Source organism: Cephus cinctus, unplaced genomic scaffold, assembly GCF_000341935.2.
Source record: "Cephus cinctus unplaced genomic scaffold, Ccin1 Ccin1_scaffold0240, whole genome shotgun sequence".
NCBI classification, from domain to species: domain Eukaryota; kingdom Metazoa; phylum Arthropoda; class Insecta; order Hymenoptera; family Cephidae; genus Cephus; species Cephus cinctus.
This window is the reverse complement of record NW_014332956.1, coordinates 411,390-430,042: the sequence shown is the minus strand read 5'-3', so window position 1 is coordinate 430,042 and position 18,653 is coordinate 411,390. Positions and strand designations below refer to the sequence as shown.

General features: G+C 41.5%; 1 protein-coding gene across 5 annotated transcripts; it reads left to right on the top strand.

The window, feature by feature from the left end:
- The first annotated feature begins 96 nt into the window (after positions 1 to 96).
- Positions 97 to 18,297, top strand: LOC107265876. Of its 5 annotated transcripts, none has more exons than XM_015735755.2 (9): positions 97 to 208; positions 526 to 641; positions 3,078 to 3,378; positions 3,930 to 4,024; positions 10,743 to 10,849; positions 10,922 to 11,193; positions 11,360 to 11,537; positions 12,777 to 12,946; positions 13,055 to 18,297. In XM_015735755.2, exons 2-9 carry the CDS (start codon positions 595 to 597, stop codon positions 17,831 to 17,833), a joined length of 5,949 nt encoding a protein of 1,982 aa, XP_015591241.1. In that variant the 5' UTR covers positions 97 to 208; positions 526 to 594; the 3' UTR covers positions 17,834 to 18,297. The 5 variants fall into 5 exon arrangements, with proteins under 5 accessions (XP_015591241.1, XP_024938871.1, XP_024938873.1 ...); XM_025083103.1 differs by lacking the exon at positions 97 to 208 and adding an exon at positions 322 to 451; XM_025083105.1 differs by lacking the exons at positions 97 to 208; positions 526 to 641 and adding an exon at positions 1,024 to 1,228.
- The last annotated feature ends 356 nt before the right edge of the window (positions 18,298 to 18,653 follow it).

Genomic DNA, 18,653 nt, shown 5'->3' with positions numbered 1-18,653 from the left:
TTTGGAATAGAAAGAAGAACGAGCCAAGATTCGGCCAGTCTCCACTAGGAGATTGAGAAAGTATCGTCGTTAAGATGGGCAGTGGATACAAGATCTCGTTTACTATAAATAACTCGGCTAAACAATTGTTTTGAGTAAAAAGTTTGTGCAAACAGGGTCTCGGAGGCCCCACTACGAAGATCCTGAGCTCAGCTGTTCTTAGGGTGGGGTAAGCTATGAGGCGACGGTCTTCGGAGCGACTCGAGGGTATTTTCATCGCAGCAGTACAACACGTGCACTCACCAAGTGCACGCACACGCGATCCATTTTTCCTTTACGTTTGCCGTTCAGATGCATCGATTTTTGGTTGGCTTTGAAAAATAAATGTTTTTTAAATCCTGACTCTGTTTTACGGGCTTGAGAGATTTCGTGCTTTGTTTTGTGATTATCGGTATCGTCGCGATGCCACAATGCAAGTTTGCCGGTTTTGTATACATTTTCTTTTTGATTCTTGCTTCTATCACTTCCTTCATTCCCAACCGGCAGATATGGGAGCACTCAATGTAACATGAGTAAAAAGTAAATGATGTCAATTGTCGTCGACGAGATGACAACATGGCGAACATTAAGGTTGCTGTACGAATCAGACCGATCTCCGAGCGGTAAGTTGGCATTACGAAATGAAAATGAAGGAACAGAGAAATTCCTCGGTTAGCTAACAATAAGTCGGTGTTGGTAACGTTCAAAATTGCTCATCCGTCTTCTTTAGTTCAAAATAGACGACATCCATATCACTGAAGGGGGACGCGAGACAAGTTTAAAGAAATTGTCGTTACTACAAATTCAAGCATTTCTTGGCAAAGATTATTATGTATGCTTCCGTAAGATCCAAGTAACTCATATTACATGATTGATCTGATAATACCTCAAAAGATTGAATTAAGGTTTGCAATGTGAAAGGTTTCAAAATGGCGATTGTTTCGTTGCTGTTTCAAGTCTTACGCAGGCGTGCGGAAATGTAGATGGATTATATGCGAAGGTCAGGGATAATAGACTCGAGGGTTTTACAACCCAGTTCTGGAAATGCTATGTGCTTATGAAGCTTAGTACGAAGACAGACTGTTACAGTATTACAATAAGTTACACAAGACATGCCTCTCGTTGGCATTCAATTATAAACATTAGATCTGCCTTCTTATGATACAGCCAATATTCATGGACAATTCACTGCATGAAAGTTAGCTAATCCGTGAGTGAACATGTTTATTTTCAAGAAATTCCCGGTCATCACAGGTAGCCGTAAACATAGTATACAGTGTATATGCATATACATATACCTATCTAAATACGTATATACATATATTGACGCACGGCGCGTGTTCGCGATACACGTTGGTATATTCACACGCGGTGGCAAGGTCTATATTTAAAAGGAAGGGTGGAAGTAGAACAGGAGCAAAAGGCATAAAGTGAGCCAGTGGCGAGCAGGGTCACCGGAAAACATCACCGGAAATGAGTAAAAGAAGACTCGACTAAAGACGCATAGGTTCCAGGACATCCACGTAATACCACGAGGATGGAATTAAATCACGTTTACACCTGGCAGTTCAATATCACCTCCCAGGAGATTTAATGCTTGCAGAAGAGCACCATGTAATACCTGGTATACCATCCTATAAAAATATTACTACGGTGGTTCCGTGCACTAAGAATCTTTTGATATCTTGTAATAAATGCCAAAGCACAGGTACCGGTACCATTAGGGCGCCGGAGGCATCGAGGGCTCTCTCATCCATCGATCTCTGAGCCGTTTATCCAACAAAGAGGCGCATCTAGCGTGGTAAAAGTCGCCCGGGTAGGAATAGCACAAGCCAGCGATGACACACGACTCGACAGTTTAACGACTCCAACAGGAACATCGCGAGACATCCGCTCTAGAATAACACCCCCAGGGACCGGCAGACGAAAGGACCGACACCGACACGCAACTTCAAATAATAACATCGCGATACGCGACTAGAAGACGCACTCACACGGCGCCCATCTTCATTCAAGCTCCGCGACTGGCTTCTCTGAGGCTTCTGCTTGACGAAAGATCGAGCCTCTGTTTGTAATGTAAACGGACGCGTTCCTTGCGGCGAGCACTGGAAGTGGCTGCACCGGAGACTCGAAACTGATGAGAAAGTTGGGTAGTGTATGTTTTGCATGTAACGTGGAACTGAATTCTTATATGGATTTCAGTGCTACCGTAGGATCGGTTGAATCGAAATGATTTATAGGTTATGCGGAACGACGCCTGCTGGAACGGTTGAATATAATGGATCCGTTTGAGCAATAAACATAGGTGGTATCCAAGGACAATGGTAAAGGGCTTTGTAAATGTATAGGGAATTGGCGAGTGTGTTGTAGTCTGATAAAATCACGCGAGCTAGTCATCTCATGAGCGAAGTGATAGAACAGTGGGGTTAAAGTACTATGTTATGTGTAAGAGATAAATAGATAGACACTGTAGGTGGGTGGAAGAGAGGGAATACTTATTTGGTTTGTCACGCCAAGTGCTACCCTACACGACAGGGTGACCCGAAAAGCTGTTTGGTCGTGATACATGCTCATGGCTGGTACGGATTCTGGAGCACGTGGTATTAGATGTACGGATGATGTTTAGAAATGCTATAATGTTGCTGATGGTGTTGTTAACTCATCAATAACGGCATCACTTCCGGTTCACTTTCGCGAACTCGGACCTTGGCTTTGCGTACTGGCGAACGGAAGTTACGCGAGCGTATACTTGAAATAGCTGAAGAACTTTTTTCTTTACGACTTGAAAACGTGTCTTTGGGAAAATCGAGCAAAGCGTTAAGTCAGCTTAGAATAACATTCTCCATTGCTGCTTGGTGCGAAGGTGGGCAGGATGCGCTGCACGCACAGTTGGTTTCAAATAAATTGTGCCATCCCGGAAGAGCTATTGTAACGCAGTGGATAGAGAGATAGGAATTATTTATTAGGTATTTTATTTATGTGGCTTGCGATATTGTTATTAAAAATTTAGCAGGTCCAGAGGAATTAATTTGAATATTTTTTGTTTGGTAACAATCCAGGGAAATGACTTTGACTGGAGCCGAAGTCGTAGTACACACAGATGTCAATGAGGTCTCACTCACGAATCTTAAGGTGTCCTCGAGTAAGGCTGGTGACAGTCGGGAACGGACGAAGAGATACGGATTCGACTACTGTTTCGATTCGTCTGAACCTGATTCTGAGAAATATGCTACCCAGGAGAAGATTTACGAAACACTTGGGAATTCGGTTCTCGATGCAGTCTTTGCCGGTTACAATTCTTGTCTTGTGGCTTACGGGCAGAGTGCTTCTGGGAAGACCTACAGCATGATGGGGCCAAAGGTGATTTTTTTTTCCTTTCTAGTCGCGATTCTGTTTTATGAGAAATTTTGGACATTTGGATATTCACTGTAAATTAGTGATAAAATATTACATTTCACGGAAGCATTAAATCAATACGGTATCATTAGTGGCTATCTGCGCGGCGTGTGTAAATTCGTTTTTGCATGCATCTGAGTAGCCGGGGTTTAATTAAAAATTATTGTAACAATAAAACTAATAATAAACCGCGGGGAAAATGTACAAACTCTCTAATTAAAGGACTGGTAACGAGGATAGGGCGGAATTGAACGAGCGTTCGGAATGATTTTACTGGGAAATTTAATCAGTAAATTGGGATCGTTTTCTAGGACAGCGTTTAATTAAATCGCTGGATAGCCTAAGTGTAAAATTATGGCAAAGTGTTTTTCAGGCAATTACCTATACAGTTGGTCTCTTCTATTTTCCACTAATTACATATGTTCAAAACGACCGGCAGCTTAATAGCTACTGATAATTCACAGCTAATATTATAATATAACGTAAATAACATTATTGAATTAATCCCAATACAGGACGATCCTGGCCTTACACCTCGACTGTGCGAGGGTCTTTTTAAGCGGATTTTGAATGAAGAAAAAAGTGATAGAACCTATCAAACGTCCATCAGGTAAAGTATGAAATCTCGATATTAATTCCAGTTTTAAATAAAATTTCAAATAAAATGTATACATTCTATTTACACATAAAATTTCATATTCTACTATGTAATTTCAAAAGTCTTTTAATGCGTCGAGTCAGCTTGTCACGTATCTGCATCAAATATTCATCGGTAATACCAATAGCGCAAAGGTACACTTTTCCCTAGGTCGTCGAAGCACCCTGAAGTTGCATCCTGGCAAATTTAATATTTTCCCATTAATCAGTCAGGGAAACAGTGTTTTGACTTACTTGTTGACAAGGCTGAAATTAAATTTTTTATTTTCTCTATTTTCAACACTACGAGTTGCAGCTAGATACAATCAGCTAGATATTGTATGTCTGATTTGATAACTGTGGGAAAGTGAACACTTCGTGAGCAAGGTTATAGGCGTTAATGCGTTCACACAGAATCAGTATATAGGCAGATACGTGTATATATACATGTACCCATATGTATAAGTACATCTAGAAATATTCCTATTCAGGTAAATGGTAGCAATTCTCTCGGTCAAGGTTCGTCTATCGGTCCAATGGGATCTACTATTATTTTGCCGGATCGAGTTTCAAGTTTGCACTCCTTCCGTGCTATTCTTTATTTCGGTAGCGAATCACACAGCGCCCTCCAGGCCCGTCGGACATTTCATGAAATCAATTAGGCGACGATTATTTCCTCTGAATTGTTTTAAATTCGTCCGTCAGCAATAGGAGCGGGAAAATTCATTCGACCTTCGACCTCTTCCTCGAATAAATTCCACCTTCGAGTAATTTCAGGTTTCAAGATTTCACCCTGTTACACCGTGAAACTCACTTTCATCGAAGGGTAAATTTATAAATGGATATCAAGAAATTGATACTAAATGCTTAATTGTCTTTTTTTCTCCTATAAATTGTATGTAAATCCATGAAATTTATCACTGCTGTCATATATCTCCTGTATCGTTTCGCTGTAAAGTATCCATCTATTCACGATGCATTTTCTTCGTAAATACAAAATTCCGTGTTGCCGAGATAAGCTATCTAGTGAAGCGTTGGCTTCGCATGAAGGATGTGGCGACACGAGAATCACCTTAAAGCAGTTACCTGCCTCGTGCTTTTGCGAATCTCGACGCGCAAGAGCTTTCGCGCCATTCGCGAAAAAGCCTTAGGTAAAGATTGGTGGACGTATTCATTACCAGGCTAATAAGTAAAGTCGAAGACTTGGCGTCGTTGTCGCGACGAGGAAGCCATGCGTGGAGGAAGATATTATGTTCGAGCCACTAGGGGCAGCTGAGCGAGAGAGATGGAACCCTGAGCTCACAGGTTGAGTTGTGAGTTTGCGAGGTGGTGAGGTGGCCTCGATGTGTCTAAGCTCAGTGCCTCGTGACTCGCAATCCTAGACGGACGTAAGCACATTGCACCGGGTAAGGATTTAGCCTTGCAGTTATCAGTGCATTGCCCTTATTTATCCATGATACCAGCAGAGTGAACACTGTCGTTTAATCTTGAGAAATCATCTTCTCTTTGCGTAATCTATCTTGCGCGTAACTGCATTCGCTGCGGTATTTCATTTCGCCGGAGACACATCCGGTTTTATTTGATTTCAAGTAAAGTTCAGAGCAGGAGAGAAAAAACCTGAAGGATTGTGACGTTCTTGAGAACTTAGTCTTGGTACATGATTTTTCTCGTGTTTTATGGGTATTCGGGAGACTCGTAAGTATGCCGAAGAAAAACTTGTGGAAACTTTCGTTAAAGGTTATCGATGTCGGAGGGTCGTTGGTTTAAGATGGTTGAAGACTCGAGTGAAGAGACTCTTCGAACGTTGGTAGAAGGAGAGAAAGATGAAGAACAAAATGTATTTCCCTTGTTGAATTGTTTTTGCTCGTTGAAAAAAAAAAAAAAAAGGAAAACAGAATTGACCACTGAAAATCGTCTTCCTGATCTTCAGAGTTTAGCCGGGTTGAATCATGTTGGTTATCGACGTAAAATCGTCAAGTGGGTCAAGCGGGAAAGTTTGTGCATTCTATGCTCGCGATCGAGATCCTCGAGTAAATTAAAAGCAATGAAAAGGGAGGCGATAAAAATACTCGATTCAATGCTAGACGAGTTGTTGCTGGTGGAGACTCGGTCGTATTTCGTGAAGGAGCTAGAAAGAAAAACAAATACAGTGAAACTACAGAGAATGGTTCACGGCAACGAACGATTTCCCGTCTAAGCGATTCAGTGCCAATGATTCCATTAACACGGCGCGTTAATCGAAACCTTTCACGGACCGTAAACTAAAATGATTATCCACTATTTTATAGAGAATGGAATTGCGCTGATTGGTAAGTTAACGAATCTAGCTGAATCCAATCGGCTAGAAATTGTCTCGTATATTTGTACAGCGACATGGGCGACGTAATCTAGAATTAAGAACAATGAAAAAGATAAGTCGTTTACCGACAAGAAGAGGCTCGTGGGTTAAATAAAGGTATACAATTTCACCATATGGAAGAGACTCTGAGTCCGTGCAAATTGACCGTGGTTGTATTGAATAAATGTAGTAAATTAATATTTACGCGAAAGCTAGGGTCATGCTCGTCAGACCAATTATTGAAAGCTGGGAATCGAAATTCCCAAAAAGAAAAAAAAAAGCACCAACCAATAGGTGCGTACATTGCGCCCACGTGTACATGTTGGCAGTTGAACAAAGCTTCATACGTCATTCCTCCACAAAACACCATTGCAGATCCGCTTATACGTACGTACGTCAATTTCAGGTTGTTGGTTTAAAAGGAAGCGATATGATACTGCGTGCACCTAAATCATAAATACGAAAGGAAAAAAAAAAGTGAAAACAAGAAAAAAAAATGCCACCATGAGCTTTTGCATGCGAACCAAAGAGCCCCCAAGGGGGCTATACTGGCTTTGGGATTTCAAAGTAAACCATTGTACGTCAGTTTGTTTTGCTTGAGAGCAACAGAGTAATATGCAAAATTAGTTTAGTATATGGAATGATAGGAAAAATAATTAAATTTCAATTTTCTAGGAATCCGGGGAGCCAACAAAGTTAATTCTTGAATATTTGAGTCGACGGTGCTACCTTACCTGGTGAGGATAATGAGCAATAGGATTATTGGCTCGGCAGCAAACTAATCGCGGGCATAGTTAGGATTAAATCGCGTGATCAGTACAAGGGGTTAGGTCAAACGAGATGACGCGAAAATATATCGTACATAATATAATGTAATGGCGCATCGTTACGCGTTGCAGCATTGTTCATTTACGCGCGATGAGTCTTTCAATTTGAGCGTATAGACAAATGCGTATGAATAAACGGAAGCTCTCATTGTCGGATCTTGACTAACTTGTAGCTTCTCTTGGGTTACTGTATTTATCTAACTTCGAGAAGGTTTGCTGAACAAGATGCAATTAATGACAGCGGTGGGTACAAACGATACTGATGAGATCAGCCACCCAGGGTGGTCCCTATCACGTGGCACAAGGATAGTGATGAAGACGTGCGTGTTCCACAGGGTGGTACGGTGTCCGTGGACAGCTGGATGTTATTGCCATCTATAAAAAGACAAACCCTTCTGTTCTAGCTTTGTCTCCTGAGATATATAAGATTTCATAGCCTCGTACGAACTGATACTACAGCCTGGACATATCTTGCGAGCAAGCAGACAGACGTAGATTTCCAATAAATAAAATTTAATTGGGTAAACTACTAGTGCCAGGTCAATTGCGAATTCCGTGGTGGAACGGTGGACGTGGTTGAGAATTGCGAGGAACGAAGTGGTAAAAAGGATTGATGAACAAGGTTGGAATGGTTGAAATAATGGGAGAAAAAGGTTTGGAGTGGTGGGGTGCTTTGTTTCCGTGGAGAAGAGGTATCCGACGGAATTGAAACGTGGTTGGGTATAGGGGTAGAGGATGGTGAGGGTGAGTAGGGGGATGGCCGATGGTTGTCTAAGCATGGAAAGTAAATGCTGAGAGCAAATAAAAATAAAAATAAGGCAAATAGAATTAGCGGTGAACGTTTCGCCGCGGTTCGTTCAATAGGAAAAAGAAAGTCTCGAATGAATTTCCGGTAGCATTGGCACGGAAGCTTTCCGGTGGTTACGGATGAAGGCGCTCGGGCGGAATGTCTCCAGAATAAAGCCAATCGAATCCTCTCTTCTTGAGATTCTCTTCTCGCTACTCTTAGAGCCTCTAACGAGACCCGATAAGGAGACTTCTTTGCTCACCTTCATTCTCTATTTTCAACTAGTCATCTTCTGAGCTTCCTTAAGAACGCAAGTTCAGGATGACATTGCTTGTTCCAATATTATCGAATGTTCCTTGGAGCAGGGACGCTTTGATTGTTCAGTGCCTGAAGGAGGATATTTGGCACGTGGATCAATCATAGAATTCACTGTAAAATCTTGATCGCTTGGCGACCTAGCTAAACTTATGTCTAACTCCGCTCGGCACTTGTATGTTCCAATGTTGTACTTTACGTTCCTATCTACGTGCTGTACATGACTTCGTGATTGTTCTTCCATCCTGGACACGTGGTATAACTTTCTTACTCGTGTAACTCGATTCTTCTGGATGTTCCTGTCGAGGGGGATGATTCTTCGAAGATCCGTTGAAAATCCCAATTAATTGCTTCTTGATTACACAACGTCTTTGAGAACAGAACGATAAGAGGAAAAATTTTGTGTCTAGACTTACATGTTTTTATATTTAATGATCATTGTGTAGAAAGGATACATGTTTTTATAGGACAGTAGTAACTAGTAAACGCAGATATATAATTTGGTGAATTATTGACTAATAACCAGTAATGGTTGGTCTGAATACAGATTTTGGATATGGATTGAATATGTTGTATTCAGGACTGCCTAATGATAGAGTAGTGATCGAAAATACGAGTTTGAATTAAAGCTCATCGGGTCTATCGATCAATCAGCCACAAGTAATGCAGAGATTTTGATGGGTTCACGTTGTATACCAAGGGAAAGAGTTGTTTGGCATGCTATCCCCAGGATTGGGGCTTAATTACATTAAACGCCACCATCACCGTTATTACTCGAATCAGTCTTTACGCTGTATAGCTTCTGCTACATTGAATTTTATGGATAATCACATATTTTTAAAATGATTGTATCATCATCCCTGACGGTGGAGCCAGGGGTCGTATCCGGTAAAAAAAATTCGAACATATCTCATTCACCTGGCGACGTTTGACGTGTCAGGTGACAACGTAATTGTCTGTCACGTCGACACGTGATGTTCTATCTAGAACAGGCGTTCGTTTTAATCTGAATATCGTGACGGTCGTCGGGAAGTTGTCGAAGCGCTTTGCGCCTCGGAACTATAAGGTAAACGCTCTCGGAGTAGATGAGAGTTAATGCGGGTCAGTTAACTCGCTATATTTAGGATTTAGTTCGTGTTTAACTTGAATGGCGAAACTGCACCGGCGCGTTTTATTCGCATAGGAATTGGCGCCGTGTATGGGCAGATTCTTTCCCGAGGGCAGCCGAATCGATTCTTATTCGCGTGGTTACCGTGTAATATCCGAGAGGCACGAACTAGGTGTTAGGTATAGATGCCTATATGGGTATGCGTTGGAAGAAGCTAGACACTAGGGGTTTCTCCGTGGTTGCTCAGGACCTCGTTCTAGGTGGATAGGGGTGGTTTGCAAGCTACTCGAAAAGTTCAAAGCTTCTAATAAATGAGGTTTGTTCCTGTAAAATTGGTACGATTGAAAGGACTTCGAGGACAACGCCGATGGGCTTCTCGTTCCTTGTAAAAATCATTAATTAACGTTAATTAACGTAGCGTATGAAAGTTTCGTTGGGTTGATGCGAATTCACCTCTGGCCTTCCCGGCACATCTTCCACTAACTATACTTTACATTCATTTTCTCTTTGTATCCTCACCCTCTCGTTCTCCCTCTCCTTGTTTGGCACGTAACCACCCGGTTGTCAGAGAATATAATAATCGAGGTTCATCCTCTTAATTGCAATTATGCTGCTTACATTGAGCTGTTCCTTCTTGTTCCTTGCCTGGCCAGCTATTTCTCTTGTTCTAGAAGGTTAACGGCGGGCTCTATTAACGCTCGGTCTTTTCGTTAGGTTTACTCGAGGCTCGAGGAGCTTAACGTTTTACCTTATTACTTGTATTTGCATTTCTTGCGCAATTTCCCGACTTTAACGAGATACCGTCGCGAATTGCGAATCCTTGACACGGTCGCGCCACACTTCACGATACTCGAGAGGATCCTGAGAATTTCATTGTTAGGACGGTACCATTTTTCATTTGAGTACGAGACTGTAACGATAGTTGGGTGCTCGTTCGATTCTCTAATTTCCGGTACGCAGTTCACACAGCCCTGTTTTCCAAGGCTGAGTACCAATGCGGTTCCATTTTCTGGTAAAGCTATCACGCTATACGTATTTCTCTTTTACACGAGTATCTAGGTAGATATTATCCGTAGATCAGTTGGCTTAGAAGCCGGTAAAGTGTGCGGATAAGCTGGAAACTTTACTCCACTCTCGACCTGGATAACATGATGGCACGTGGCGATGAAATCGTGTTGATGATGTCCGTCGTCACTTCTTTACATCTCATGTAGCGCTTTGCCATTGGGTTCTTCTCACGTAGACGGTTACGGGAGATAATCTAGTCTGAAGATTCCATTGGTCTGTGTATCTCACTTTATTCCTCTTTGCTGTCAGCTACCTGGAAATCTATAACGAGCGCGTACGGGATCTTCTTAAACCCTCCTCGAGTTCCAGTGGACTCCGAGTCAGAGAGCATCCTCGACTGGGACCTTACGTCCAGGGTAAGCAGGAAATTCATTTGCGATTAATTAAATTCTGATAACGTGATAACGTGAGATATTTCCTTTTATCAGGGCTGACACGTCACGCTGTTCGCACCCTGGGGTCGTTGATGTCATACGTGGAGGAGGGGAGCAAGGCCAGGAAGACAGCCTCGACTTTGCAGAATCCTAGCAGCAGTCGTAGCCACGCACTCTTGACGGTATCCCTGTCCCCGGAAGGTGATAACGGCCATCCTTCTAATCCAACCGAGAAGCGGAATATTCCTCGGGGTAGTAAACTCCACTTGGTCGACCTGGCGGGCAGCGAGAGTGCTGCCACCTGCAGTGGAATTCATCGACTGAAGGTGAGTCATCTGCCTAAAAATACTTGGAACCTGCACAATCAAAATCACATATGAAAATGGATGAAGCTCTTCTCCGAGTGGTATGAACTTCTGGTATCTGCTTACATCCTGGACCCGGTCTAATGCGATTACTGAGTCTAAGGATTACGTTGATTATGGTTTGCAGGAGGGTGCAAATATAAACAAGAGCTTGGTCGCACTTGGTAACGTCATATCTGCTCTTGCGGAAAGGGGCGCCACCGGAAGTGGACCTGGCAGGAGATTCATCCCTTACAGGGACTCGGCTCTCACGTGGCTACTAAAGGACGCACTTGGTGGAAATGCGACGACCATCATGCTCGCCAGTAAGCATTTCTCTCTTCCATTAGATCTGGATTAATCCAAGCTTGATAACTTATCTTATTTGTAATATTTTCCTGACTTCTTTCTTTTTCCTTTATTAATTCTGAAAGTCGGATAAGTAGCGGACAGTCGCAAGAAATTATTTGCCTCTGTAACTCATGATATCATCCGGCAATGAAATTATACTTGGAGCTTGAACATAATTGGTTTAAATAATTTTCCAGAGCAGCTAAGATCCATCGATTAAAATTCGATTAAACGCCGAGAGCGTAGGACTGGTAAATAGCAAACATGTATAGTTGAGCTTATCGTAATAGTTGATGGAGAACGATTCGTTCGGTTGGTAGTATTGATCCTCGAAGTTGAACCGCAATGTTCCGACGTTAAATCTTAGTGGAAAATTCACTATTCGCCCTGAACTCACACGAAACTTTCTTTCGTCCTTTAGGGAATAACTCGTAGAATGTCTGTAACCGGAAAAAGATCGATACGTAGTGCGTTTTCTCTTGTTCAACAACGTTTTAAATGTACCTCCTCAATTTCTTAATCGATGACTTTAGTTAAAGTATGTACTTCATTTCTTGGCGATGGTGACAGAGTTTGTGCAGGGGTCTGGGGTTTCCGGGAAAAATACATTATGAATATATAATACTCTGTCTGGTTTTCTGTCCATTTGATGATACTCGCATTAACCGCAGACATTAATGATTTGTTTGATGCATCGGTAGATAATTTAATTACTAGTGACATTCCAATTTATTAGGCTGAAGGGCTTCTACTGTCCAACTTGTTGTATTTGAATTGTGATTACTGCCATTAGAATTTATCAATTACAACATAAAATTATGCGTGGTGATTTAGTAGTTTCTTGTTCGCCTAATTAGATATGAGAGAAAACGTTTTAACGTATCGTCTGTTTTCTTTCTTTTTTTTTAAACGACGTCACAGACATGCTGATTATGTTAAGTATATGTATTCTAGTTCACTGTTGAGTTCGAATAGGGTGGTAGCTTGTTCTCATGTACGTGATCTTGATAGGATTATTTGGTTAGAGTAATTGCACATAAATGAATCTATTGGTAATTAGAACTAGCTAATTGGCACATGGTATAATTGTAATACGTATCTTCGTAGATGAATACTCTGGGTTTCTAGAATCCAGGGCGAACAGGTTTCCCATTGGTGAAACCTTTGAGAATATCGAAAGTGATCTTAATTGGTTCGATCGTTATCGATTTCAGCTATATCACCGGCCAGTGGTAGCTACAACGAGACAGCGCATACTCTGCGATTTGCTCAGAGGGCACAGAGCGTGGTTAACAGGCCAGTGGTCAACGAAGATCCCGTGGCACGAATTATTCGTGAGCTAAGGGCGGAAGTTGCCAGATTGAAGTCCCTACTATCCGAGAAGGCAAGTGACGTCTTGTTCCTGGTATCAGTTTTATGAATATTTAAGTCAAAGACTTCGCTCATTAGTACTAGCAAATTGGTGATCGAGACTTGCTATTGTATTTTGCAGAGTGTTGAGACTGCTGATAGAACCATCTGTTGCTGTAAAACAAGCAGAGAAGAGGATAAAGGTCCACAGGGTTTAGAAGAAACTCAAGCGTCCTATGAGGAGGAAGCTGAAGAGGATCGGAAGGAGAATCAGAAGGATAATTCGATTTTGGAGAAGATCGGGAATTTCTGGAATATAACGAATTATCCTATTAGAAAGTACAATTCCAATGAATCATTGATAGCGAGGGATGACATCACATCGACGCCTCTTAGGCGATATGGATCTCTAGATGTGTTGGGATCTGAAAGGGGATTTAGGAATCACGATTACAATCGCGCTAGTATATCGGAAATCATCAGTCACGAGGTTAACGAATCGGTTTTCGTTGATATACCAACACTGGTGGCGGTTTTGATTAAACCGGATGACAGTTTGCAAGATCAATCGACGCAAATCGAGGAAATTTATAGCGACGGTGTCCCGGATCATTCGGTTGACGTGGATCTTCTAGATCAAGCTAATTTGGACGAAGTTCCTAGCAGTGACCTATACTTGGTTCATACTGGAAAACCAGAGGAAAGTGACAATATAGAAAATTTAACAGATTCTACAAAATCAAAATTCGAAAATATCAGTAACGATACCATTCATAACGATTTGTCAGCATCTGACTTTTATACGAGTGAAAGTACCAAGATAAAATTGAAAAAGCAAGATTCTATTGATATCGCACTCCCAGCTCGAAAATCGACAAATTTACATACCTCGAAGAAATTCGGCTCTGTTGAGGGACTACAAAAGAAACCTTTACCTTATAACTTGCTACAAAGGTCTCACACGAGTTTAGAAAAACGTCCAGCAAATTCTGATAAGATCAAAAAATTGAATAACATCAAAGAAGTTGAAGATCAAAAGTCAGCTAAACTTGGAAGTGTCGTACGTACCATAGGATCCTCTTTTGGTAAGGATCTTCAGAGAAAAGTTAGTAACGACTCTGATAAGAATTGCAAGTATAACAGTACAACGCAAAAAGCGAAAAATTTGGTGAGGAAACAAAGTTCAGACAGTCTCAAACGAAAAACAAGTAAAGATAGTAGTTCCAGCAGTTCTAAGGAGGATCAAATTATCATTTCCAATCTAGCTAGAGATAGACTTCGTAGAAAAGGATCTCTTGATCAAGAGACTTCAATCCGTACTCACACACCAATCCAACGATCCAATCGCAGAGCGGAAATCGTTGCTGCTGTAACGCAGAGGCTTTACTCCAGTAAGAAGAACTCTGAAGAAATCACGGCGACCGCAACAGGATCCGAGTTCCGCTCCCCGGAGAGTTCGGATGTCAAAATGGCATCGACTACGAGGATGCGACTTCAAGAGATCTCCAGGAAGATGCTGGCAAAACGTCGGAGAATCTGCGTAGATACGCAGACTGATAATGTAGCGACAGTCCGCGTGAAGGATTCTGCTTCGTTGACCGATGACGTGCGGATTTCCTGTAAGGACATTGGTATCCTGACAGATTTCCATGAAGATTGTGAGAGCGTATCTAGCAGTCCAAGTCCAGTTCTCCGCGTTAAAGAAATGGCGACTTTGACCGAGAGAGATAAAAGATCTACAACTCGTTGTAAGGACATTGCTACTCTCACTGATGATTATGAGGAGGATTTTGGTATGCATTCCTCTCGTAATGATTCTGGAATTTTATCTGACGACGCGATGAACTACGCCGAGAGTAATTTTTCTTGTGGTGAAACGTCGGATCTTTGCGCTGATGCAAAAAGTCGCTGCTGTACGCGGAACGTCGAATTCACAGAGAATTCCACGAACACGCTTGAGACCCCTGAAACTCCTGGTGTGTCTGTTCAGACTGGAATAGAGATAGAAGAAAAGAGGATCATTAGTAAGAATTGTACAAGTCAATGTTGCCACAAGGTTCGAGAATGCTGTGGTGTACCCATTATTCGTAACGTTGAAAAAAATGTAATATCCATATCATTACCAATTGATAAGATTAGTATAACCATTGAGTCACCTAATACATTCGAGTCAAAGATCGCTATTGTTGAGGATTCCGCGACTACAGAAAAGATGAAGCCTGGTTTAAAGGATTCCGAAGTACAGACTGAATTGAAGAAGGCCTTGGAGAAATCTACCTATACGGAAGAATTTAATAATACTATATTCTTTAATGACATTTCCATATCCAGTAAACCAAGTCAAGGCGATGGTAAGACCTTCAGAATTGAAAACATCTTTCAGGATCCCAGAAGTTCCGGTAAGAGCTGCCCCAGGATTGAGATCCTGCCGGATCTTACAGATAACGTGTCTCTGAAAAATTCTCTCATCCTTACTAACTCCGTGGGCACGTCCTTCGTCCCGGAGACGAGGGAGAGCAGTACGGAAATGGAAAGGGAGAATAATCGCGAGGATAGATTTCTGAGTTTTTTCAGGACTCCTCGAAGAAGGTCCTTGATGAATGAGCGATTAAATCACAATGCTCGCTGTGCCAAGAGACGTAGTTTAAGTCTAAGTCCTAGACGAGCTGCTTGTACTCCTGGAAAATGTAATTATATTCTCCCCGACTCCTTATCCATACAGAATCCTGTCAAAGGAATACAGCTGACAACCTGTGGCGCAAAATTCGACATGGACTCAGTGTTGAGACAGGACTCGAATTGTTCGATGTCTGCGAATGATAAACTCACCCCTTTTGAAAATCCCGGGACAATTAACTCATTGAAACCACTGGAGCAGCCTCAGTGCGCGAACATAAATTCAACGGATGGTACCCTGAAGGAAGGTAAACTTGCCCAGAAGGTTGTTGAGGACGGCGTCTATTCAAAAACCAAGGCCGACATCGCAGGATTGAAGTCGCCTGTCTTAGTCGCAAGGATGGGTGAAAGTAGTCACGATGCCGACCCCAACTTTTCCGACGACAGCTTAGATTTAAACGAGTCGAGTGTCGGGAATAATAACAGGGAAATGAAGTCGGAAGGAGGCGATGGCGCTGAAGGAAATGAGAACTTTTGCCCGCCGGACGTCGTCGCGCATACCAAAAAGGAGAGCCCCAGGTGTTCTAGTCAGACGGAAGAAATCGAACCGTCAAACGCGGCTCAAGACTTTGAGGACAACACTGTAGACTTTCCTAGGACGAAACCATCTCTTCTGAAGGATAATCAGATACACGACTACAAATCTCTGATTCTTGGCAATGGCTACCTTGTCACTGCTGACACTGAACTTGCAGATGCTCATGGAGGCACTGGTTCTGAAAATAAAAACAGTTGTTGCACAGCTAAGAAGAAGGTATCCTTCTCAAGTTCCGAACTTGTCAAGGACGAATCTCCGCAGTCTACTTCAAAGTACTCGAGTCCCGGGCCTAAATCGATAATCAAGAAGAAGAGTGATAATCGGGATGCTTCGAAAGTTCCTAGGGAGAGTTCTCTTAGGAAATTTTTGTCCCCGTTAAAAAAGCAAGAAATGAAAATCTCTAAAGTTCCAGAATATTCCATACCTCATGAAAAATCCATGGAGATGGTATGTAGTTCAGACCCGGCGGAGTCCGATCATCCTGTTAGGAATAATCGAGAGTCGGAATGTAAAAAGGTGAGATTCTCGACAAGTGAACTTTTCGAGGAAACAGCCAGTGACTCCGACAGTTATGGGGATGTTGTCAGCGACGAGGAGACCAGCAACAAGGAAGCTCAGATATTCGCGGAATACCTGGACGAGGCTGTAGCCTTTATGCGCAACTTGAACTCTATGAATGAGTACATGAGTGCCAGTAATATCTTCGGCAAGTTCCTCGGGCATGGAGAGTACAAATGCTGCGATTCGAATGACCTGGATGATTACGTGATCTATAAAGGTCGCAAGGTAAGCCTTAGGGATGATACCGACGAGTTCCTCAAGGACGAGGACTTTGAGATTCCCACCGAGTCCTATGAAAATTGTCTGAGAGGCATTGAGCGACTGGAAAGTTGTATTGAAAGAACTGAGCGACACGATAAGCTACTTCATGAGAAGTATGGTATCAAGATCGAATCTTCTGATACTAAATCTGGTTTAGTAGAATCTAGTACAGATTCGACGGGCCCGAGCCTTGGTAGGTCCTCGACCACTAGAAACTTGGACTTGCCGATCACTCGAGAATCAAAGCCTTTTAATATGGAGGAGTCAGATTGCAACGATAAGTATAACTATATATTGGACAATGAATCTCGCATTAATAATAATTTTAATAAAAATTTAGATGATTTGGAAGAGAGGATATTCAATCATTTAATGGATGCTGCAAATCCTGATCGATGTAACACAGCAACGAAACCACGATTGCATCGTAGTTCTAAAGTGTCTTATACAAAATCAAAAAGTCCAGCATCCTATTCAAAAATTCGTAAAAAATATGGCAACGGATCTCGTGAGCCTTTGGTCAAAAAAGGTTCTTCCTCGTCGTATACGAGGGAGCAGAGTCCTAGATTGTACAGTGATTTTACGATAGGCGAATCAAAGGATCTCGTGACGCCTGAATGTTTTTTATTTATGCCGCCGTCTATGAATAACGATCGATCATCTAGAAGGACAGGGAATCAGAAGGTCCTACCTAAAATGGAATCATCCTATGATGCATGCAGTTCAAGCGAGAATATTGCAGCCAGCACAGAATCCATCGATACTGCGTCAGGCTCGACCAAAGAGAAATTAAAGTATCCCGGAAGTCCTAGAGCAAAGTTTTTGCAACTATTAAGCGAAAGACGAAGGATCGTTCAGGATAGTAGGACTTCTGATACCTATTGAAAACTATGATAAATCGTGTGTCCATTTCAAAGTCACGGGGAATCAATAATCATTATTCTCGATTTTTTATTTGCTTCAACTAAAAAACAGACTGTAACGGAGATAACTATGAGGATTCAAGTGATTACATGCGAGGAATCTCTCGAAAATGTACGAATCGTGTTAAATGATTATGAAATACATTGTATATAGGATAAAAATGATTGTAGCTGATTTTATAATAATTTAACAGATAATACGTATAAATTGCCTTCCTTCGTAATAATCATACTTGTTCTATCTTGGCTTGCATACTGTGTAACCCGTGTGTTTTCTGATATTAAACAAAGGAATTCCTAAGTCATTTTCTTAATATTATTTAATTCATTTAAAATCCTCAGGAATACAGATTTTACATTAGGTTAGTTGTTTGCGAATCGTTATAATGAAAACAAATTGTATAAATTAAAAAATATTCTCCCTTACCTAAAAGAATTAATGAAATTTGAAACATTATCGAGAACTAGAACATTCTACTAGTTAACAAGTTAACAAGTTTCTTAATGTCTTCTACAGTTTTTGACTTGGAGCTTTATTATAAATGCAAAAGCGATGCTATAGGAAAAATACGAGACCTGTGTAGAGTCGAAAAATCGACTTTCCGTCTTTTAGGTGGTGAAGTTCACCAGTGATAAATTAGCTAGCTACCGCAAAATTCTCAGTAGTTAACAATTTGAGAACCACATTAGTTTTCAGTAGATCAATACTGAACAAAAAAATGTTCTCTAAATATTACAAAAAATATAAATGATTTATGTGTTTTTGACAATAATTATATGAA